Genomic DNA, 24,126 nt, shown 5'->3' with positions numbered 1-24,126 from the left:
GCCTTCACTGAAACATCTAAACAATTCTCATCAAGACTGAGCAACTGAAAGAGTTTGATACTCTTGGACATCACTCACAAACTCACAACCCATTAAAAACTATTCTTCGCCTCACACCCACTCCCTCTGAGAGCACAAAAATCATCTCTGACCCACTGCTGGATCTCAGCTCAAGAAACGCCCACAGATGAACCTTTCAGCTTTCCACAATGAAACGCTGGCCTTTATTTGCATTTCAGAGGAGGAGTTCATGCATCATGGGAATTTCCCAAGAACTATTTAAGATCGTGTTATGGATTAAAGATGCATTAATGTAACCAGTTGCTGGTCTTAACTTTTAAAAAATTAATAAAGTTAATTCATAGTTTATGCATAACTCATTTCAGATTAAGTGAAATGTAGTAAAAAATAGTTATTTTTTCTTCTTAAATGTAGTCGGAGAAGTTGCACGAAAAGATAAGCCTCAAGTAAAGTAGAAGTATCTCAAATTTGTACTCAAGTACAGTACTTGAGCAAATATACTTAGTTACACTCTGCCACTGCTGATTTCTTGGTGAAGAAAAGCATGCCTTAAGTAACCCAATGGAAACATTTAATTGATTAGGTCATAGGCTAAATGTGACTGCAATTGCCAAATTTCATGTGAAGGGTTTTATGCTAAAGATTTTAATCAAGAAATTCTCAATTTAATTTCGCATTTAATTAGCCACTGCTTCCTTTGTATCCAGGGTAATCAGGGTAAATCAACTACTGGAGAGAGGGGGTGGGGTTTCAATTAAAAGCCAGGCTGCTATTGGCTGAGAGCTGAAGCGCACGTGCTCCTGCTCTACGCCTGCTGCCTGGGAGTTTAGAGCCTCACAACAAGCTCGAGCCTCAGAAGCACCAGCGTCCCGAGAGCCGCCGTCCTCCGCCGTCGTCCCTTTCAACTAACGCACTACAACCACGCCACGACTGACAGAAACAGCAGCTATGAAGGGGCAGACAAGTTTTTTCCTGTGGGTACAACTTTTCACAGCTTGTCTGGTGTTTGGGGTGAACGGTAAGTTGCCTTTTTGTGTTTGTTTACAGTTCAGACCGCCGCCGTTAGCGTCCTCGGACCGTTGCTGCCCGAGGTTTGCCCTTTCCCTTGACTTGTACGTTAAAGTTTCTCTCTCTCGTTCGCCGTCTTTTTCTCTGTTTTCACGACTTACTCAGTGGAAATGTGCTCAGTTGTTCACTCGCTGGACACCCTCGGTGTGTATTTTTTTTTACCCGCTTGTTCAGTGTGTGCGGTATGTGATGATTTAATCTCAGCCTGGCGCGAGTGGGGCGCCGTCAGTCCGTCACCAAAGTAACGGAGCAGTGGGCATTCGTAGGTGGGCAAGTTCAAGCGATCCTTGAACAAGTTGACAGGACGTGTGGGAATGTGAGAAGTGACACACAGTTTGGCTCTGAAACGGCAAGATGAGACAGTTGTGTGTTCAGGGACGTTTCACAAATAATGAGTCAAAATCAATGATTTGGAATTGATTATATCTGCATGTTTTTCAGGTTTTGTAGGTCAGGTACTCATGTCAGAATGTATGTTACAGAAATGATACCTCGGGACATTTATTGTGTAGAGTGCCATTTTAAGGAGTATGACACATACAGGCTGCCTATTATACTCGTCCACTGTTAACCTCATGCCACTGGCGGTGGGCTTTGTTTGCATTTCCGTGCATCAAACACATTTAGGCCGATGGACAAAGGATGAAATGGCCTGATTCTACCGCCTTCATTTTCTGCTCACACACCAGGGAGAAGGCATCACATGTCACACAAGCATGTTTTCCTTGGTGTGATGTTGTATTTTCCAAATGTTCCTGTTCCATTTAGCATTTTTTACACTTTGGAAAAAGGCAGGATTCATAACTTGGGTTGGTGTTGTGTAATAGACAGCTTGCGTATTACTTGTTGGAAGAAACATTTTGACTTTTGACTTTTTTGAGCTGACAAAAAGTCAGACATTTGATATTCCCTCTATCAGGGATCAATGCTGATTATCAGGCAGGTATTTTTCCATCCTTAGATGTATTTGAAAATGTGCAGGGAAGCTTTGTATAAAATAAGTTGATCATATTACGTAAGATATGTGATTAAAGTAATCTTGACATGGGGTCAGAATTATTTTACTGAACGCGAATGTCACACTGAATCTACTTATGAAACATTTTCATATGATTTGATTTAGAAACAGAGCCCCCCAGTAATCCTATGTAGTTGACAAGACCAGAACATTGCATTTTACTGCATCCTTATTGAATTTTGAGCCATATGCACATTTTCCGATGCTTGTTGGTCCATTATGTTGACAAACACTGCAGGCTGCAGATGCAATGACTTCATTACGAGACAACAGATTTGGGGATTAATGTAGATACATAACTTGGAACCAGGTAGAATATTATTTTTTATTACAAATGCAAGGTGGGCCAAATTGATTACTACCACCCAAAAACTATTCTGCTCAACTTAGATTTGGACTGTATTTCCATTTCTTACCCTGTAATGTCCTTGTATAGTCCTGCGTGCAAACACAGGCTGCAAAATCTTCCTTGGTGTATCCTTACATAAATGTTTGATGCACTTTTTTTTAGCCTTTTTGTTTGAATTGAAGTTGAAAAAAATGCACGTGGCTTGAAGAGAAGCACACATCCCAACATGTTTGTTCCTCGATGCTCAGGGAAGGGACGGCCGTAGAGAATAGGTGTGGTTGCACTGGCCGCAACGTTGAGTCACTTTTCCGGATGCAGCTGCCAATACAGACATGCCAGTGAACTTCCACCCACAACAGCGTTCACTAAGACCTTTCCACGCTGTCAGGGAGTTGGGGGGGATGGGACTTGTTGCTGCTGTGTCATGCAAAATGTTTACAGGGCAGAATAAGAGCTGAGAGGAGAGGGTTTTTTTCCCCCTGTGTTTTACCTGATTAGGCTCAATTCAGCAGGTTGTAGCTCACTTGTCCAGTCTGTCTGCTGCTGAGGGGAGAGTAGTGGAAAATGGCGTTCTGTGTCCGGGCTGAGGCAGTCTTTTCTCACAACAAGACCACTTAGGGCAACTGAGTGAACCAGGGCTAAATATAGCCAGAAGCTGGGCCAATGGCATGGCAGGAGTGTGTGTCTATGTGTATTACTTGTGGAATCAGGCAGGTGCATATTAACACCTTTCAATTGGAAAAAGGTGCAAATTTATGCTTACGTGCGTGCGTGCGTGCGTGCGTGCGTGCGTGCGTGCGTGCGTTCCATTGTCAAATCTAGCTCTTACCATCTGCCTGTACTGGGTCTTCCCTTCAGGCTGCTGTCATCTTCAGCACTGATGACTTTATTAGTACTTTTCCCACCAAATCCCGCAGGACTTTTTCTTCCCATTTCAATTTTGAATAGCCTCCTTAATCAATGTTTCATTGCAATATGGAGTGTCTTCTAATTTGGGCCGCTTTATTAGTGTCTGTCGCCCCACTTTCCAATCTGCCATGTTGAATATTTTACACGCTGTCATGTGAGGTTAACACTGAGCCAAGGACAAAATCGGTGGTACTTAATTCACAAAGATTTGTTTACACAAATTCACTGTGTTGATATTATCAGAGAAAACTGACAACTTTATGACAGTATTGATACAGTATATACAGTAGGTACTGGCAGTGTGTTACTATTCCAGGCTCTTTTTCAGTCACAGTACTTCAGAGAAAAGCTTGTTGTTTTGTTGATGGTGCGTGACGCGTGTGTGTATTTTTAGTGGCTGGCCCTTGTTTTTTATTTTTTTGGAGCAGCAGCAGATGGCTGTGTTGTTGGAGTAGCACGTGCAGATTACAGAAAGCTCACCTGCAGCTGGAGTCCTGCTGATCTTAATATCGGAAAAACTGGTCGTTTAAGGACTTAGGTAGGCCTGGCCTTGATAAATCCACATCCTGTTACACATATCCAGGTTCCCTCCTCCTTTTGTGTGTTGCACCCAGTAGTGCAGTTGGCAGTGGCAGGTCATCAGACTAGATGAGCAGTCTACAGGTCTCAAGCCTTCTTATTATGCTTCAGCACATCTTTAACAGTTTTAACAAGCACTGTGTGTGTGTGTGTGTGTGTGTGTGTGTGTGTGTGTGTGTGTGTGTGTGTGTGTGTGTGTGTGTGTGTGTGTGTGTCTCCCCTTGACTTTCTGGAACACTGAGTTCTCACACTTGCCTGCCAGCCTATACGCTTCAGCATGCCAGTGTGTGCGTGACAGAGTAGAGGGCAGAGTCTTTACTGTTGTCAGGCCTCAGGATACTCCAGATATGAGCACTGACGTAACCACGCACACTTGTGTGTGTGTTTTTTCACTACACGACCACCGGATCTTTAGCAAATGTATAGATTCATTACAACCTTAACATCATAAGCTCGTTTCAAATGAACTTTCCTCTCTTCATAGTTATTTTCAACAAGCTAATGCCTTAAAATCCTTCTTAAACTGTCTAAGTGTATTATTTTTTGTGTACTTCTGACTGCGCATTGCACTGTGTATTTTTCTAAGGAACAAATAGCATGCTCTGACCGTGAAGCCTCTCTAAACCACTACTGAACCTAAAATGATTCTGCACCACATCAAACTGATTAAGGATTGCCTGCGCACTTATGTCAGTTTTATCCGAAGCACTGATTTATCACCATAACCAGTCACTGCTTCTCTAATATGAGCTGCAGCGAGTGTCCTCAAAGAGTCCACCCCCACTCTTTTTGTCCTCAAATGGCTCTCCTGTCTTCAGTCTCAGTCATGGCGCAGAGCCCTTAAATGACTTTCTAGAGCAGGTTTTACTGTGTTGTTGTGATGTCTGCTCAGCTTTGTAAAAGGTCTTGTCTTTCTTTTTTGTCCATTCTCCCAGGCTCTGTTATGGTCATAGAGTTAGTGTGTTAACTCAGATCCCGGTTGATCCTCTCAGTAGCACCTGAATAACTTGTAGTGACTCCTTATTCTGTGAACCTCCTACAGTAGACGTGTGCATGTGTTGTGCTGCCTTTCATTTGTTTCCAAGAAGTAAACACAGGGCTTTCTAGGGTCACTCGTGCCAAACCCAGCCACCTGCAGCCAACTGCCAATCGCTGCAATCGTTTAACATATGAAACTAGTTTTCTCAAAGCCTTCTTAGTCAAGTTGCAAGTGATAAATTTCATGTACAGAGGCAAGAGTATGTCAGTGTTTAAGTCAGTGCAAGCTTCTTATATGCAGACTTTGTAGGCACATCATGTAGTATCAGACCATAACAGCTAATACTGATGAGATACTAAAAGTACCTAAATTCAGTGTAATAAGACTTTATTTTAGGATGATGTTTGCATTAAGAAAGACGCTATAGTTGTGTCCTTATATCTGAGGCTCAAGCTTTTGCAGAATCACTCATACCTTCTTGTTAGTTGGTCTCATAGGGGACTAAATCATTATACAACTCTGACTCTAACTGTCTTTGCTGTGTTTTTGGTTTGGTATTTGAAGCTCATTCTTGGGCTGAGGCATCATGGGAAAGGCACAGACCATGACTCATAAGGAGTGAGAAAAGCACAATGCCCTGTGGAAATGGCTTGTCCTGCCAAACATAACTCCACATACCTTCCTAATCTGTCACTGTGATGAGGACAAAGTGGGGCACCATGTTGGGTAGTTTATGCACTGGTGTAAATTTTACAAATGTACAAATGTGTTTTTGCTGCAATATTTAATGCTGCAAAATAGATGTATGTGGCAGTACCCTCAGATGATTCATATCTTTAGTATATCACACTGTATCAGAGAGACTATCTGTGTTTTTTTGTAATGTAAACAACTGGTTTTGGGATTCAGCCTATGTTTACAGGTCCACGCCCACATTAACTGAAAAATCAAGACAACATTAACATGCTCAGCCTTGTTTTAATTGTGCTTCTTGTAATAAAAAATGTAGGAGTCACTGCTTCAGCAACAATATTCATGAGAATTCTGCTGTCACCAGAACACGACGCAGATGAATGGATTTTTGTTTGTGGTGCTCACAGCATGTAAAGGTGGCATCAAAATCTTCAACAGATGCATTTCTGTTTCTGTTCATAACAGTTTTTATGGCCACCCTGTCTTGAATATTTCCAATAAAACCTGAGCAACAGCGTAAGACTCTAGAAAGAGATGTCACTGCTGATTTTTAGTAATGTGATTTTTTCAATGCATTGAGAACCACAAATTAAGTTTCATTCACCTGCACTGTACTGGGGTGGAGAGAAGACAAACATTTCATAACCTATGTACATAAAACCAAAATTCTCTGCAAGGCTAGATATCACGCAGAGGTACTGTGGAAATATATCATTTTTTTTAACATGAGCAAAATGCAGCAGGGATTTCTCAATAAACTGAAGTGAAACTACAGCAACATATATATCTTATGCTCATGAAGATAATTGGGAAGTCTCTGGTTTCCTGTGAAACAGCAGTAGAGGTTACAGTTGATGTGGGGTGGAAACCACTTAAAACGTAACTGCATATGTTCTTTATATGTATAGTTTTGAATAGGGGACAAAAACACTTGTTTCTTCATTCCTGTGTAATTTTATATTCATGTCATTTTTACAGAAAGTGGCAGTTTCTGGGATTTTTAAGGAGGCTCTGGTGGTTGACCACTGTCTCTTGGCTGACCACCTTGACTAATACATCACAAATTTCATTTCCTCAATGAACCCAGGCAAGCTTCACACTAAATTACCCCTCAGCTGGGACAGACCACAAATTACGTTTACAGAGACAGTTAAATGAAGTTGGCTGTCTTTCTTATCTTGGGATTTTATTTAAATTCATCAGCCAGATTGTTCCATAAAACTATCCTTGGAAGGTCATTTATTCATCGTTATTTCTCATCACTGAGAGGGTTTCCTGAAGGGAGCCGCCTGCCAATGTAGGAAGGGAGGTTGTGTTCCTTCCCAAAGATAAATAAACAGTAACTTTTGGATAAGGCTGTGTTGGTGGTGCCAGCCTAGCCTGTTGCCTAAAAGTCTCATGAGATGTGCAAGCACTTGAAGGCCATGACACTGGATAAAGCACTGATAAGACTGGACATCCATGGAAAGTGCAGTTCAGGGGATAAACAGCCAAACAGGATGCTGGCAGAATTGATCTCTTTCTTTCTCATTCTGCCTTCTCTCTAAGTGAAGAGAATGCAAATCTATCTATCTCCTCAATTGCTAATGGATACTAAATGGAGTCCAGATCTTGTACAGCAGTGTGGGGTTAGAAAGATTGAGAGGACACAGCGATACACAGGAAGTCAGAAGTCTCTTCGAAATGCCATTTTCAGCCGTGGCCTTGTGGCCTCTATGAATTACACCCTCTGCAGGACTAAAACGCCACTTTCCTTTACTATAGAAGTCTAAAAAAATATTTATCTACTCCCATGAGTCTGCTTTATTTGAGGTGGGAGGAGGTATGCTGCCAAAACTCTAAAAAAACGGGGTCAGAGATCCTTTTTAGCCTGTATGGCAGACACTGTGGTACTGCAACCATCAATTTCACACTTGGCGTCCAACCTCAATTTCCTAAACAATTATCCAAATGATAAGTCTTGACTTGGAAATGTCCTCCCTGTCTTCATGGGTGTTAAAAGACTCCAAATTATTTACTTCCTCATTATTCAAAGTGTCAAAACAGGGTATAATTGAAAAGTTTACTTCCAAAATGCTATGTACTGTGTCTATATTCAGAAAAATGTAATTACTGGTTTATTGTTCAACATGTTGCATACTAGATACTAAAATCCATTTTGTCAGGAACTGTGCTACCTCACTCATGTATCTTAATTTTAAATTGTTGTCATTCATGATTTTATAAGCAGTGCGGTCATAGTTTCCTTTTAGAATAAAACTCTCTGTGACTGTAAATCACAGCTCATTCAGTCTTTATGCGTTTGAAAACCGCTACATGCCTCCTTTTTTTCCCACCCACTGCGAGCTGACATGATTTCCCTCGTGCCCAGAGAGCTGCCAGATTGTCAGGTTCAGGCCAGGCAGCAGTGATGCTGGTGGAAGCATCCAGTGTTTGTGTTGTGTTTACAGTGTAGTGACGGCTTACTCAGCTGTTCAGACCATCACATCCGACCAGCAGCAGGCTGTTTACTCTTTACTCAGCAGCACAACAAGGGAATGCAGTGAAAAAAAAACTTGATAATGGGAGGAAACATGATTGTACTCTCTTAAAACATGTTTTACTCTTTCTTATTTAAAACTTAAACCAGTAGACTTAAACCAACTTTTTTTAATGCTTGAAAACTGCACAAGGAACAAAATGTTCTAAATGCAGTATAAACATGCGCAATGCCAAAACTACTCACAAATCACAGCTGCCAAGTATCTTATCCTCCTCTTCCTGTCCTGAAATATGAGCCTGGGAATATCAGATGTTCGACAGGAAATGCTGAGCTGTCAGACATTCATGAATGTGAAATGAAGCGTTCAAACCACAGCTGGATCAAACTGGATTCACAACCACTTTTATTATATGCCCTTATTTTACAGTGTTTCTCGTTTCTGGTATTTCGTTTTACACACTGCAGTTTTTAATAAAACAAGCAAATCTAGTGAATTTTGTCTTTATCGTAAGAGAGAAAAAAGTTGCTTATCGTGTTTATTGTTGTGTGCCCCCCCCCCCAATCCAGGTGATTACTGTGAGGTAAACGTGTGCAGTAATGGCGGAACATGTGTGACTGGGGCAGGAGCTCCCTTCATCTGTATCTGCCCTGATGGCTTCACTGGAGAAACCTGCAATGAGACTGAGACTGGTAAGCCATGCTTCTGAGGTTGAAATGGGTGTCAGATCTGAAGTTTTTTTTTTTTTCAAGTTTGCTGGTGAGATGAGACATATAGACAGAACACCTATTGGTACTTAGACTTGTTGCAGCTCTAAAGCACAATAATGAGTAATTTTAAATGAGAGCAGATTGACAAAATTTAACCAAATGCTGACCTTAAAGATTAATTGCATTTTGTAAAATTTATGTGGATATATATTGTTCACCCTAATCCAATTCCTGAAGCAAACTTATACTTCTCAGTCTGTGTTAAACATGGCCCTCCTGTTCTTCCTCTAATATGTTTTTCTTCTCGTCCAAAAGGTCCCTGCAACCCCAACCCGTGCAAGAATGATGCCATCTGCGAAGTGACCGGTCAATCCCGCAGAGGCGACGTCTTCAGCGAATACGTCTGCAAGTGCCAGCCAGGCTTTGACGGAGTCCACTGCCAAAACAGTAAGTCTGTGCTCCCTCTTCAATAGCTTTATCAGGATCAATAGCTCTTCAATAACTATTAGTGTTTCCTGTAGAGTTGTGTTAAAAGTGTGAGATCAGGGGTAATAGTTTAGTTCTGACACAATTCACGATCGGTTTTACTCATATTTGGATATTTATCATACAATTATGTATCATGACCCTTGGAAATTTGTTTTATTGTCAGGCATGCATGGAAAGGCTCCCTATCAGTGGGCACTGAAAGAATCTCATAACAACACTGCAAAATGTCGAGATCAGTGGGCATATCTTAGGTGCCATCTCGCTGTTTTATTTTTACTAAAATTGTAATTAAGATTGTCTGATGAGGTATTGAAAACACAATTGCTAATCACAATTATTAGTCTTGATCATTTCATGAAAAATGCTTCTCTACATCCTCACTGCTTTCACCTACGGCAGCACACTAAATTAGGAGTCTCACTGTTGCTGCTTGTATCCTTTTTTTTAAAGACTGCAGATATACATTTCTATACAACTGTTAGGCAAGTCTAATGAGGTCCTTGTTTATCTGCCTAACCTGACACACTAACATGCAGACAGCTGCTGTGTGTGCTGGCCACCCGACAGACAGCTGTCGTCCTTATGGGAGCTTCATTCACACGTCACTCAGACCAGGTTGGTTCAATCAGGGTCAGTCTAAGAGAGGGAAGCAACGGTGGGAACATGTGCTGCGCTCCTCCAACTGCCTCCAGCCCTGCACACAGACACAGATGGCTACTGTTTGCGCGAGAAGGCAGCAGAATAACAGTGGCCAAGAGTGCACAAAGAAGTAATTTAGCAGGAATCAAGTGGGACTTTAAGGAAAAGACTCTAAGACTCCTTAATAATCTGTATTTTGTGTTTGATCATGTATGCCTTTTTACCCTAGGTGTCCAAGGGGCAGATTTAAGTTCTCAAAAAGGTAACAGTGGAAATGGCAGAGAAATCTGTCTGTGTGTTTCTGTTTTTGCACTATGGTCTCTTTTCCTACTTGGATCCAGGTGCTCTCTGTTCTCTTGGCTGCATGCGTAGGCTGAGGAATTCAACAGCACATATACACACACAAACAATATGCACATACATACACACTCTCACAGATAGAGGATTGCTGAGTTCAGCTCTATCTCTACTTGTTTCAGAGTTAAGGCTAGTAGCAAAACCACCAGTGAGTTTATCTCAGCATTGGACACACCGCCTTTAATCAGTTCTCCCACCCTGACAGGAAGATGTCCTTTCATACGAAAAGATTTGTTGTTCAGTTCCCTCATGCCTCAAACCTCAGTGAAGCTATGCATGCACTATGCCTTCTGAGACACTTAAGTTATTTCCAAGTTACCATCTATTTTAATTTAGAATTCTTCAACCCATATTTATGCTTCAAACATTCTCATTTGACTTTTAAAAAATACAGTCAAGCGTTTGCTGTTTGTGTTTTACGGCTAAGAACCACAAATCACAGCTCATCAAAATCCATACATTCACAAGTTCTTTGGCTGGTACTTTTAGCTTAGCTGTCAGAATAAAAGCCCTCTGTGTAGAAGGCATTTACACTAATTAGATAATGCCTCAAGGATAATGATGAGGGGAATTTATTTGACCATGCTGGTTTATGAGAACCCCCCTGAGGACTGCTGGGTCAGGGAGGTGCCCCTCCATTCACAGCTACTGATGACTGTGTTGTGACAGTTTAAGTGCTCTCTAATTTGTACGTGTGTGTGTGTGTGTGTGTGTGTGTGTGTGTGTGTGTGTGTGTGTGTGTGTGTGTGTGTGTGTGTGTGTGTGTGTGCAAGTAGCGAGGCTCATGGCAGCCGACTTCTTTGGTTTGTGTGAAACAGAGAAGGAGACGGGCTGTAGAAGAGCCAGTGACTGTGGTGAGCCCGGGGAGGTGTAGTGGAGTTAAACATTTAACCAGAATCCTCACACTCACTTCATACAAGAAAATGCACATTGAGAAATGCATTTTGGTGCAGAAATTGATTTAAAAAAAAGTTCATAAATGTCACCACAGTCTTTTCACTGGTCAGCTATGAGGGTGCATGGGAGTACGTGATTGGAGGATGAACTGGTTTTTAATCAGAAAACAGCCAAACGCAGAGCCTGATAAGAAGGTGTTGGAAAACTGGAGCCAGAGGTAGAAGAGTATGAAGATGCAGTGTATCTCACACAAACACTGCATCTAGAAAACTATAAATAGAATGCAACAGTAAAGAAGTGGAAGGTTACGAGTTAATGGAGGGTAGGAAACCACACCATCCTTTCCTTTGAGGCCTACTGTCAGTTATGGGAAAGAAGTCAAAAACGAGTTTTTTTTAATCAAAGTATAGTTATAATTTACTTCATTGCTGAATAAATTTCCTTCAAGGACTAAAATTCCTCTGAGAAACAGATCAAGAGAGCAAGAAAATCTTTACAGGAAAAGCTTAATCACGTGTGCGCTGCTCATCCCACATGAAAAACCACACACAGCTCATGATCTCATATACAGACTGTTTAGCATACACATACACACACGGTTCATCCCTCGTGCCAGCCTAGCCAACAGAAAGTGGCGGTCCACGCTGAGCGCTCGCAACGTCAGCGCTGTTACTGTTGCCGGGCGGAAAAGTGAACGTGGAGGCGGAACGGTGAATTAAGTCTGCCCTCCTGACAATGTCACACTCACTACTCAGGTCTGACTGCGGCACTTCTGACTGTCCTGTCAAATTGGCCTAAAAGCCTTTATGGTTTGCAGTTAAGGAGTGTGTATGCGTGTGTGTTTGCGTGTGTGTGTGGGGGAGCTCAAGTATGGAGATGCAGAGAAAGAGAGCGACGTCTAGCTGTTCACTTCACTTTGGGCCAAAGCAGATGGACGGAAACAGTGAGGGAAGGAATGTTTTTCTTCCTTACAGTCTCTAAATCCCAGATTTTCCTAACAGATTAAGGTGGTTATTTGCTTCTTGGAAGTCGCCAAAGGGGGTGTGTATGCGTGTGCAGCTTTTGCAGTTGTTTTGGGAGAATTTTCAGCTCCACCCAGGATGTGGTGGCGTGGGCAGACTGGGCTCTATGCCCCCTGTGCAGTACAGGGTGCATCTATGTATAATTTATATATATATATGCATGTTTGCGTGTGTCGTGGTGCCGTCATGGATCTGTGTAAGCCTGGCATGTATTTCCTGGTTTACTAGTGTCTGCATTAAACAAGCGAGATTGTCCTGTTAGGTCCCCAGAGCTGCTTACCTGGGAACACAGCATGATTTTAAGGAAAAGAAGCAGCTATGAGGTGTTTTGAGTAAACATCATCATGAAAACAGCAACAGATTTGTGAGGGCTGTGATTAAATTAACCACAGAAGATGCTCTTACAAATATGAAATCAGTACAGCTGACATGACAGAACTCTGCAGCGTGGAAACTGGTGATAAACAGCCAATTATTGAGCCTTGCTGTCAAGTTGGTTTAAATTAGAAAGAATCCTTTCTATTTTTATATATATATATATATATATATATGTGTGTGTGTGTGTGTGCGTGTGTATTTACACACGCACACACACATATATATATACACAGTATATATATCACAGTAAATATGTAAAGAAATATTAATACATATTTTTATTCAAAATATGCTTTTTTTCATCAACATTCTGGTATTTACTCATAGATTTAAGCACTGCATATTCACATCTGTAACTCAGCAGTTTTTGGGTTGCGTGCATTGCTTGAGATTCTTCAGAAACTATAACAACTATATTTATGTATTTACGTTACCGCAATGTGGTAAACTGTAGATGTTCAGCATGGGGAATCCATTGTGCAGAACTTCCAACTTCCCTTTCTGTAATTTAAGCCACAAGGACATGAAGTCATGACACAGTCAGAGAAATAAAGTGTCATCAAACTGACATAGATGTTCTTGAGGTTCCCTCTGTATATTTGTTAGAAAGAAAAAGAAAATCTATCATACGCGTTACTGTAGCAAATATACATTCTGAGTTAAAGTGAGTGGTACTTACAGTAATAGTAAATGTGCAGTTCAAGCTGCAGAAATAGAATAACATAGACATTTAAAATGCTGCAGACATGGCAGTTTTAGAAACCACAGCTGTCATTTACCAGTGCATGGGATCTGATGTCACCGTCCCTTGATCTATTCAGAGTTAGTGCTCAGAAACGCAGCTTTAAATAATACGCTCTGTAAATACACGTCATGACATCGGAAGTTTCATCTCAGAGCTCTGCATCCTTCCAGCAGAGACTGACTCCCTGGCAGATTCAAAGCTATTCTGGGAGCTGCTGGCACTCCCTGGTGTACTGTAGCCAGTCCACGCTGTGCACAGCAAATTACACATCTGGAAACCTTTCAGCCTTTTCTATTTGACATTGCCATTGTGGTTTTATCTGGTCACCATGGTAGACACCCCCCATGGCAACTACCATGGCAACTATGAAAGGAATGATTAAAAATATGTAATTTTCTTATTTCATGTTATCGTTTGTTGGAAGAAAAGACTAACCTTTCCTCTCTGCAACAGTCTCATTGCAAATGTTTTGTCTAAAATGTGGAAAGTTGATGTTCATCACAATTACACCATACATTGAGTACTTTTATACAGTTTTGGACATCATGTTTTTGGGGGTAAAAGAATAACTTTTCTTAGTTTCACTCCTCACATAGTTGCTGCTCTTTGGCTTAACAGAGAAGTGTGTAAACATCACAGATGGTTTAATTTCAGGACTCAGTTTGAGTACCTTGTGGGCTGAGGCCTCACACTGTGAGGTCTGGAGAATGTATCATCTAACACCATCCACTCTTCTTGCACAGCAACGCAAAAGCAGGTTTGAGCCGTCGCATATAGGCTCATACAGTTTTTTTAGGCCCAAGTCCTGCTGGGTGCAGCACAGATCCTGGACGTAGACGGCTTTGCTGATCACCACGTGCACTGCCAGCTGACCTTGGCGTTGCATTGATTCGGGTCAGATTTCAAACAAGCCGCATGAGATGAATATTGGTTTTCGCTTCATGCTGGGACAGATATTGACACTCTAAATATTGTGGTAGTGTGCTGTTTCCGTTCTAAGCTACAGGGTTTGTTGGATACAGGCCATGGAGTGGTGGTGTGTCTCGCACATGCCCCCCCCCCCTAAAATCTATCTGTCTGTACAAACAGTGTGCTGATAGCAGATACTGCTTAGTACAGAACAGCTGATTAGATTGTTTGTCTTGGTTGACATTTTACAACATTCTCTCCCTGAAGCATCTCTATAAGTATTTCATGGTTACAGTTAATCTGAGCACCATGACTGTGTACATTTCAGGCATACGTAGCCCCAGTAATAAACAAACCTTCAAGTCTCCTCCTTCAGCTGCCCCCCCTCTGGTTGCCGCGTAAAAGGATTAGACCCCGGAGCAGACCAGGTTGTATAGTCCTCCTGGTGCCCAATCCTCTTACTGGAGAGAGAGCCACCAGCTGATGCAGGTCAGGCCCAGAGTTTCAGTCAATCTGTCATCAATTACTGATCTAGGCCTCTGGGTTGTTCGGTGTGTCTTCTCTGACATGACAGAGAGATCTTGGTCTGTCTGTCACAAGGGGAGGAACACATGATTGGTTGTTGATTCCCTGACAAATGGAGCATGTCAGCATTTTGTCTAGTCAGCTTCTTAATATCTGAAGATAGGAATGCTTATTACTTACTTATGTGCTTATATTTGTGCCCCATGCAGCAAATAACTGATCTTTTCATCCATCTTAATGAAATAGCTACCTGTTGTTAATGAAACTTAAAGAAATCATGTATACAAGAGTAACCTTTGACCTTTGATCTTTTCTAGTTGATGGCACAACTTAACTGTGTGTATCCAAAACTGACATAACCAAATAGGTACTATACCATCTGTAACAGTGTTTTTATTTTACTATTAATATCTGGATTTAGAATACTTTAAAATGTCAAATTGTCTGTACCCTTAAAAAATATATCAACAGATCCAGATACAGAGGTAGCTGCTACTTATTGACTTGTTGTTAGACATTGATATGATCAGAGCTTATTTACATAGTGTAGAGAGCTTAATGATTAAATTTTTCAGCTGCAGCTGCTGCTAGAAATAGTCTATTTTATGTGATTTTCAATAAACTCCCAGAGCCAGAAGTGACATGACTGTGGACCTCGTTATCCGGAGTTTGTGGATGCATATTTCACAATAACTGTATTCCTCCTGTGACTGTGTGAAAATGAATGTTTGGACACGGAGCTATTTATGGAGAGAGCATGTGGGTAGGGAGATGCTGCCGTGTGTGTTTGTTGGATAGAAACAAAACATCGGTGTGCTGTGGTTGTTTGCGTGCATTTTCTTCCATAATAACAACCACTGAGAATTAAAGCACCAAGAGACTCAGTGAAATCCCCCTTTTGGTTTGCAGTCATCTATACAACCAGCTTAATTTGTGCCTTACTCTTCGCGCATGTGGTCAATACAGAGCGTGTTCAAAGCTGGTTTAGTCACACTGACAGTTATGTGGGTGAGAGATGAAAAGGAGTTTGAGTTGACTCCTGTTTCATTCTGCTGATTCGTTTTCCTCTCCCCTGTTCATGTAACACAGACCTCGAGCTGGACAGATTGTGTTGGAAGGGGCGCCATCAAGAGGCAATACACAAGATTACAAGGCAGTTAAGCATACATTGCACTTAAATGGCCCTGAATGATACTTGACTCAATACTCGGATGGACTTTTCCATTATATACTCCACACCCGGACCACATGAGCTCCTGGTACAGCTGGTTCGTTGATACCACATATTTTGGACCAAGGTTACATTTACTGTCTAATGACAAGATACAAGCTCCTCTCTTTAGCACTGTCTCTGCTACACCTCCAGTCCTGTTGGCATGGCTTCAACTAACCTCAGTGTGAAGCAGCTGAAGAAATATCAAACCCTTCTCTTAAGCATGACGTGATCTTCACTCACACTTCTGACTAACTGTGATCTGCTTCCAGACTGGCTGATTACAGTTGACCAGTAAACTGTTTATGTGTGACTACAGTAAATGACAATGTGGTTTATCTCTCTGTAGATGTGAATGACTGTGCTGGCCAGCCGTGCGAGAATGGTGGCACCTGTAGGGACCTGGAGGGAGATTTCAAATGCCACTGCCCATCCCCTTATGTGGGCAAACATTGCCAGCTGCGTAAGTGTGATCAGTCAATGCTCAAAAATACATCATGTTACCAATTACTGTCACCTTAGTCTCCTGAAAGTACAACAAAGTACAGGATATAAAATGTGTGTTTCAGATTTATTCAAGTAAGCAAACTGCACACATACACATACAGAAACAATGAATAGACATGTAATGTATTATTGCCAGTTTAATGGAAACATTAATTGAAAGAAGTACTATTCAAGGAAGACATTAACTTTGATGGGACTGGGAAGGCAGCCAAGCTGCTGCATTTTAGGATGATCAATAGGCAGCAGAAAGAGACCCTGCCAAATGGGGAATCAATACTTTATTCAGTTAAGCTGATTCAAAGCTCTGCATCCTTAATGACTGTGTAGTTTACACAGCTCAGTGAAGGTACAGTACATGCAAGAGTTATGGCTGAATGTCTATGTGACCAGTCTCTATGTTCTGTATATTCTTCTCTACAGTGTGAAAATGTCTAAATTTACACACAGTAGCAGAATTTCAGGTTATTGCAAATGTAATGTAGCCAACAAATCTAGATAATTTCTGAAAAATGAACTAAGCTATTCAAAGCTTTAGTCAGCTCTCTGAAGGTTATCATAAGCCGAATTTACATCAGGGCCACAGTGGGAAACCTTTCACTGACGTCAAAGTCTGCCCCCCACTTCTCCCCTACAGGCTGTATTTCTCTGCTTGGTCTGGAGGGAGGGGGCATCGCTGAGTCCCAGATCTCAGCCTCATCGGTCCGTTACAGCATGCTGGGGCTGCAGCGCTGGGGACCTGAGCTTGGCCGCCTTCACAACAAGGGGTTAGTTAACGCCTGGAGCGCTGCTGCACATGACAAGAACCCATGGATAGAGGTGAGACGTGTAGACTGACGTAGACAGAAGCTGTACTAGTGCACAGATGGATAAATGTTTGCATATTGAGATGTGTTTGTTTTTTGTAGATCTACCAGGCTACCAGAAATACTGACTGAATAATAAAACTTGCTTTTTGGATACGGTGAAGAGAGTTACACTCATGAAGAGGCTTTTGTTCAGCATCTGTATATTTTTGTTATTTTGCAAACTATTCGCCATCCTCATGTTGCCTGCCTTCATTGTATGTCATTTGATTCTTAAGGTGAACTATCAGATAGAAGTTCTTTCTGAAAAAAAAAACTTAATTTACTTCCTTAATTTTAGATCAACATGCAAAGAAAGATGCGCTTCACAGGCATCGTGACGCAGGGTGCCAGTCGCATGGGAACTGCCGAGTTTATCAAGGCCTTCAAGGTGGCCTCCAGCCTGGATGGAAAGACGTACACCTTGTACAGAACAGAAGGAGAGAGGAAGGACCATGTAAGGAGACAAAATACAGCTCAGAAAACAGTGCACTGTAGTCCATAAGTCTGATTTAAATAAAGATTAATTCTTTACGTTGTGCTTTACATCATGTTTTAGTCAAATTGCTATGTTTACAATACATAAATTTACTAACGAACTGCTGCTAAATATCAATCATCAATATCACTCATCAGTTCAAATAACAAATTAACAGTACACTTGACACAGTTTGCTGATTTCTCGTTTCTTTGTAGGTGTTTGTTGGAAACGTGGACAACGATGGTACCAAGACCAACCTGTTCGACCCCCCAATCATTGCCCAGCACATTCGCATTATACCTGTGGTGTGTCGCAAGGCCTGCACCCTGCGCATGGAGCTGGTGGGCTGTGAGCTCAATGGTAAACTCACACAGAAAGCATACAACACACACATGTTTACCTCCTATGTTTCCACACGAATTGTTTTCAGCCCTCGACACTCAGTGAATGATCATATTTCAAAGGATATTACTCAGAGGACTACAATACTTAGTAACTTTGAACGCAGATGTGTATTTATCAAAACCATATTTTACCATAGTGATGCTGGAAAGCATGCTGCACATTTGATGCTAACGATTCAGAGAATGAATTGGTCATATTCATCATTTAAAATTGTCACCTCAGCAGGAAAATGTAATAATTGGTTCTTCTCAGTCTTCTGTATTGCGACACATTTCTGTTCATCTTGCTGTTCCTTTTATGTAAAGCCAGTGTGGTTTTTCTGGAACTTGCTGGCCTCTTTCCACTGTTGACTATTCATCTCTCTCGATGTCGTCTTATTAATCAGATTAGTGTCTGTTCTTCTCCCAAAAGTCATACCTCCCAGTTTGTGCATGCTTCCAAAGTTGCTATATTGTTTTGTGACATTCACCTGTCACTCTGGCATGAGATCACAGCCAGCATGCATGAGTTTTTTTAGACACATTTGCACTTCTAAAAGTACATTTGCTTAAATGCAGAATACTTATAATTAAATTTTGTAAAGACAAAGGTTACTGATCTGTTTTTTTAAACTCAGTTGATTCCACCACACCATTGAGTCAGTCAATTGAAGTGTAAAATGATGTTCTGAAAATGAGCAAGGGTGTTTAATAAGCAGCTGTATGATGTTGGACAGTACAGCTGAATTGTAAACATGTTTCATCCATCTTTGACCCTCTGTTCATCTGTCCTGCATGCCCAGCTGCTTCACTAACCCACACTCTTTCAAAAAGTCTGTTTCAGCCTTTGTAGATTGTACAGTGGGCCCCACAACTTTGTTTCTACTCACATTCTGCTTCTGGAGGATCACTGTGTAACTTAATAATGTGGGCATGATCAACCTGAACCACAGATGTTAAGAAGCAAATAGTTGAAGCCACTGTTAGATCCCACAATGTGAGCTCCACTCAGCCTAAAGCTGCACATTCATGGTTTCATGTTCGCCTGTATGCACTGTTGCTGCATCTGCTGCTCCCATCCTCCACGTCATTGCCACCTCTGGGTGTGTGTTTGCTGCTTCGCATCACTGGCTGGCCTGGGCCGCTTCCTGTCCGTCCCCTGTCTATCATACTTTCTTTCTCTCTCTTTCCACTCCTCTTTTTTTCTGTCTCTTCCTCCGTCTCTCTGCCTGGTCTCACCTTCACAGTGTATTCAAACACTTCAGGTTGCTCAGAGCCGATGGGCATGAAGTCCCGATTGGTGTCTAACCGCCAGATCACGGCCTCCAGCACCTTCCGCACCTGGGGCATCGAGGCCTTCACCTGGCACCCCTACTACGCCCGGCTGGACAAACAGGGCAAGACCAACGCCTGGACCGCTGCCACTAACAACCGATCTGAGTGGCTGCAGGTAGGAGAGCTGCATGTTGTTTTTTTTTGTTTGCCTATTGCTGCATTTTCTTAAGCGATGCTGTTTCTGTGTCGTCAGGTGGACCTGGAGTCTCCCAAAAAGATCACAGGAATCATCACACAGGGGGCCAAAGACTTTGGCTCCATCCAATTTGTCACATCCTTCAAAGTGGCTCACAGTGATGATGGACAGTCCTGGACCATCGTGAAGGACGAGACCACAAAGACAGACAAGGTCAGTCCAGCTGTGGCCAGACAACATGCTCTTAAACGTTGAGTAAGAAAACTTAAAAGCTGAATTGATCCCTGTGGAAATTAAAAAACGAAAATACAGCAGGAATTAAACCGAATGTGAAATTTCAAATAGAGAAAATAGCATTATTATGAGACCATGTGAGATACATTATTGAGACAATTAAACAAAGACACATTTGATTAATTAATAAGATAAAAGAATATATACTCAATAATAATGATATCTAGTATCTAATAAAAAATGCCTTTGTGGTTTTGGATTTTGTGAAAAAAGTAAAGGATGCATGTTTTTGCAGAGGGTTCTGTATTTGTGTGGTCTTAAAGGAAACTATAAAAAATGAGTAACAGCCAAGCATTTATCTGACGTATTCGTCTACACGCCTGGAACCAATTATGTTCACACTGGGTTTGATTAGTTTTTCTGCACTCATTCATAATGCATCCAAAAATCTATTCACCTGACAGATGTGCAGCAAGTACAACCAAATGAAGTCATTATGTCAAGGATGTAGAGCTGATAGTTTTCTCTGACCTAATCGATGAAACATAAATAATTGTTAAAAGTTCAGTTTTTAACCTGAGTCTGTACGTCATGGAATATTGTTTGCGTTAGTTTATAAGGTTTACTATTTGTCATTGTTCATGTTAAATGATTTTTTTCTGATGTCTGTGTCCAGTTAGCTTGTTGGTTTTCTGCTTTTCACAGCTTTTCCTCAGTAAATTTGAAGCCTTCACTGGCTTTTATCCCTCTTTTATTGTGACAGAGTGTTTTTATATATGTTTGCTCATTGTTAGCCTTTGGTTAATGTTATCATGGTTTAATCATGAAAAATAATGTTTAAAAAAATGTAATTATATAAGACAAAGAAAAGTAAACAAGCTGTCCACTGAATAAAACTGGCTTTAACTCCAAAGACACAAATACTTTTGTTCGTTAAGGAAACAAGCAGCATAAAAAATCTTCTGTTATCTGGATTGTTGAGACTTACAGCAGCTATGATCTGTGTTGTTTTGATTGGCTGCTATTCTCTGTCCAGATCTTTCCAGGCAACAGCGACAACAACGTTCACAAAAAGAACATCTTCGAGCCCCCGTTCTACGGACGATATGTCCGCATCCTGCCGTGGGAGTGGCACGAGCGCATCACCCTGCGAATCGAGCTTCTGGGCTGTGACGAGTAGCGCCGCCCTGGAGCCGCCCCCCCTCTCCTGCTCCTTTCTCTACCTCCTCCCCCCCGCCCTCCTCTTCTCCCCTGCCTCCCTTCTCCCTCCTGAGCCACACCTGCACTGCCTTGCTCTCAGCCCTAGGGGGCAGCAAACACCAGAGTAGCACACCACCGCCCCGACCCTGCCTGGTTGCAGGTGGGACATGTTACCCTTAACCACTGTTACCAGGGCCCTGATTGAGTTTAGCTCACTGTGTCCCCTCTTTGTTCATTTCCTGAACTGATCACTCCTCTTTTCCACCTGAACCAAATCTGTGATCATTCCAGGAAACAACTTTATATCTTCTTCGTTACCGAGCAGAGTTGGGGTCCAATTTTTATTCCACCTACCAGCTAAATCAAAGGTGGTAACTCCCCAGCATCCCTGTGCCAGAGGTCAGGGGTAACAGGACTGCTGCTGTATCAGTTGGTGCTGCCTAGACTCTGATCCTAGATCAGTTCTACCTGGAACATTGAACCTCCAAGACCCACGGCTGGTGATGTACATAAGCTCCACTTAACAGCTTGCACACGTCCTATAACCCAACACTTCACCTCCACACAAGACACACAGAATATATATTATCTTCAGAGGATATATTGACACTGATGGTTGGTTACATTTCTTTAACAGAAGTGAATCTGCGTGTAAGAATATCTGATTACTATATTGGCAAGTAACCTTTGTCTTTAAATCTGATAGGAAACATGCTTGTTGCTGTTTAGTGGAAAAAGATAGCAAGTTTAAAACCAATTTACGAGCAAATTTGCCATGTTTTTGTCTTTTTTAAGAAAAAAGAAGAGATTTGAAGGTGTCCCACTGTGTGCCCGTCAGTGTTCCTGATATCTCCCTGCAGTGGTTTGAAAGTAAAATCTTTAGTTCATGTTTCCTACAGTACATGTGTTTGAACTGAACATCCAAGGTGTAAATATAGTAATATAGTAGCAGCCAATAACAGAAGAGCAAACATCCCAATATTCACAGTATACAAATCCTCATTTTGTAACTGAACATGCATATGAGAGCATATTCAGACTCCATCTATTTCTGTTTGATGCCACAACCTCATTTAGAGGCCTCAGGCCGAATCAGGGTAGAGTCATCAACTAATCTTGTGCCAACGCCCTCTTAGATATTTGTTTCTGTCGGTTTTTAAAGATATATCATACAGTGCACTGAGGCAGGCACACAGAATGAAGCATTAATCGAGCACATTAGAGCTCTGTGATTGTGGGACATAATCCATCAATGAAGAATTACAGCCAAACAGATGTGATCTCATAGACAGGATGTTAGACACACAGGACAAAAGAGTTCGAGGTCACTGTCAAGTGAAAGAGAGGAGACACCTTATTGCTCCCGAGAAAATGATTGATAGCCGTTAACTGAGACACGTTCAGCCAAAAACAAGGAAGGAGAACTCGTGTTTTGAGGTCATAGATTTCTCATTTAGAAACTGATTTCACATCTTCGCTTGCATGTGACGCTGTTGTTCCATTATTCAGATGTCATTGGCTGCTACAGCAGACGTGTATTACATTTCATAACGAGGTTTAGTTAAAAAAATAAGTTTATGGTCCGTTTATAGTTCATTAGTCTTGACTTTTTTGGAGTGGAATGATTCTGGCGAGTGTTGAGATTTTTCTCGCTGTCTGATTCTCAGACGCACTTCAGGTCTGGACACTTCAAATAGATTTTTTTTTTTTTTCATTGCTCACATGATTCTTGGAATGACTACACTGGCAGTATTAAATCAATAACAACCCAATAATTGTGCTACTAATTGGTTAGTATCATAAACTGAGAGATTAACAATAGCGTAGCGGCTGCAAATTTCTGATGGATGTGATCGTCTCAGGTCAAAGCAGATCTGCTCATAACGTACAGTAAACGCTCCTGACACGCTACTAATTCACTCACTCGGCTGTGTTTCTAGCTGTGTTCACACAGCTCCACTTTTTTTCTATGGCACTTTGATGTTTGTGTTTTGACATTTGAAATATCCAAAAACCAAAAAGAAAAAAAACAGAATTGTGCGTTGAAGAACAAACAGTAAACATGTTCATTACTACAAAAAAAAAAAAAGAAATATACTCGCAGTTCAGTTTCTTTGTTGGATTAAACTGAGCTTTGAAAGTCGGTTGTTCAGTATTAATATGCGACATGCGTGTGTACAGTGCATCTGTCCGTATTAGTGAATGTTAATGTTTGCTGCAGACCATCTATTTTTGGGTCCAACATTATGCCCCCAGTTGAAAGCTGAGGCCCCGCTGATAAGACTGTAAGAGAGAAACCAAATTAAACCTGATTTTTACGGTTTCACTGGACATGTGACACGACCCGCCATATCATCTGCTTCTGCTGCCCCCGTCACAGTATTCTAAACCTTTCCACCCCATGAATTATGAATTATGGGCTTGTGCAATATTATACTGTGTTAGTTTTGATAACAATGAATATTAATTCAAGATCCTTAAAAAATGCATGAGGGGATAGCAGTGCCACTGAGAGGTCGAGGATAGATGTTGGTGTCAAACACTGTACAATATTTATTATTGTTGCAGACGATTCCATGAGCGGTCACCCTTATCCACGTCTGCATGCATTTTATTGACTCGTGTTACTCTGTTTAGGTTCAACCGATTGAAATCATTGGTGACATAGCTTCATTTTTTTTTCTAGGTGTTCATCAACATTCAAAGTGTTGTAGATATCTTTTTTCCCCGCTGTTCAGGTTTTCTATGATTGATCAAAGTAATTGATAACATTGATGTGTTTTTTGGTATTATATGAGTTCATTTCTTGCTATACTGACAGTTGACCTCATAGAATTTAAACTGGATTTGAAGTTGTTGTTTTTTTTATTCCAGTATTGTGTTTCTAAGAGGATTCCTTTTATGTTTGGCCTTTGTATCTTAAAATGAAGAATAAATAAGGAATGAAAAAAATGATATTTTTGTTGGACTCTAAATGGCTTGAATGGCGCAGCAATAGTCTGCACCTCTAGTTGTATCACTGGATGGA

General features: G+C 41.3%; 1 protein-coding gene across 2 annotated transcripts; it reads left to right on the top strand.

Annotated features, from left to right (window-relative positions):
• The first annotated feature begins 873 nt into the window (after nucleotides 1-873).
• On the top strand, nucleotides 874-24,053 carry mfge8b (milk fat globule EGF and factor V/VIII domain containing b). Of its 2 annotated transcripts, XM_041939366.1 has the most exons (11): nucleotides 874-1,039; nucleotides 8,666-8,788; nucleotides 9,122-9,253; nucleotides 10,164-10,196; nucleotides 16,330-16,443; nucleotides 17,122-17,303; nucleotides 17,631-17,786; nucleotides 18,026-18,170; nucleotides 19,459-19,643; nucleotides 19,722-19,877; nucleotides 20,935-24,053. In XM_041939366.1, the coding sequence occupies exons 1-11, from the start codon at nucleotides 970-972 to the stop codon at nucleotides 21,076-21,078; spliced, it is 1,440 nt and encodes a 479-aa protein (XP_041795300.1). In that variant the 5' UTR covers nucleotides 874-969; the 3' UTR covers nucleotides 21,079-24,053. The 2 variants fall into 2 exon arrangements, with proteins under 2 accessions (XP_041795300.1, XP_041795301.1); XM_041939367.1 differs by lacking the exon at nucleotides 10,164-10,196.
• The last annotated feature ends 73 nt before the right edge of the window (nucleotides 24,054-24,126 follow it).

The sequence above is a fragment of the Chelmon rostratus genome, chromosome 6, assembly GCF_017976325.1.
Source record: "Chelmon rostratus isolate fCheRos1 chromosome 6, fCheRos1.pri, whole genome shotgun sequence".
In the NCBI taxonomy this organism is placed as follows: Eukaryota; Metazoa; Chordata; class Actinopteri; order Chaetodontiformes; family Chaetodontidae; genus Chelmon; species Chelmon rostratus.
This window is presented reverse-complemented; position numbering and strand designations above follow the sequence as displayed.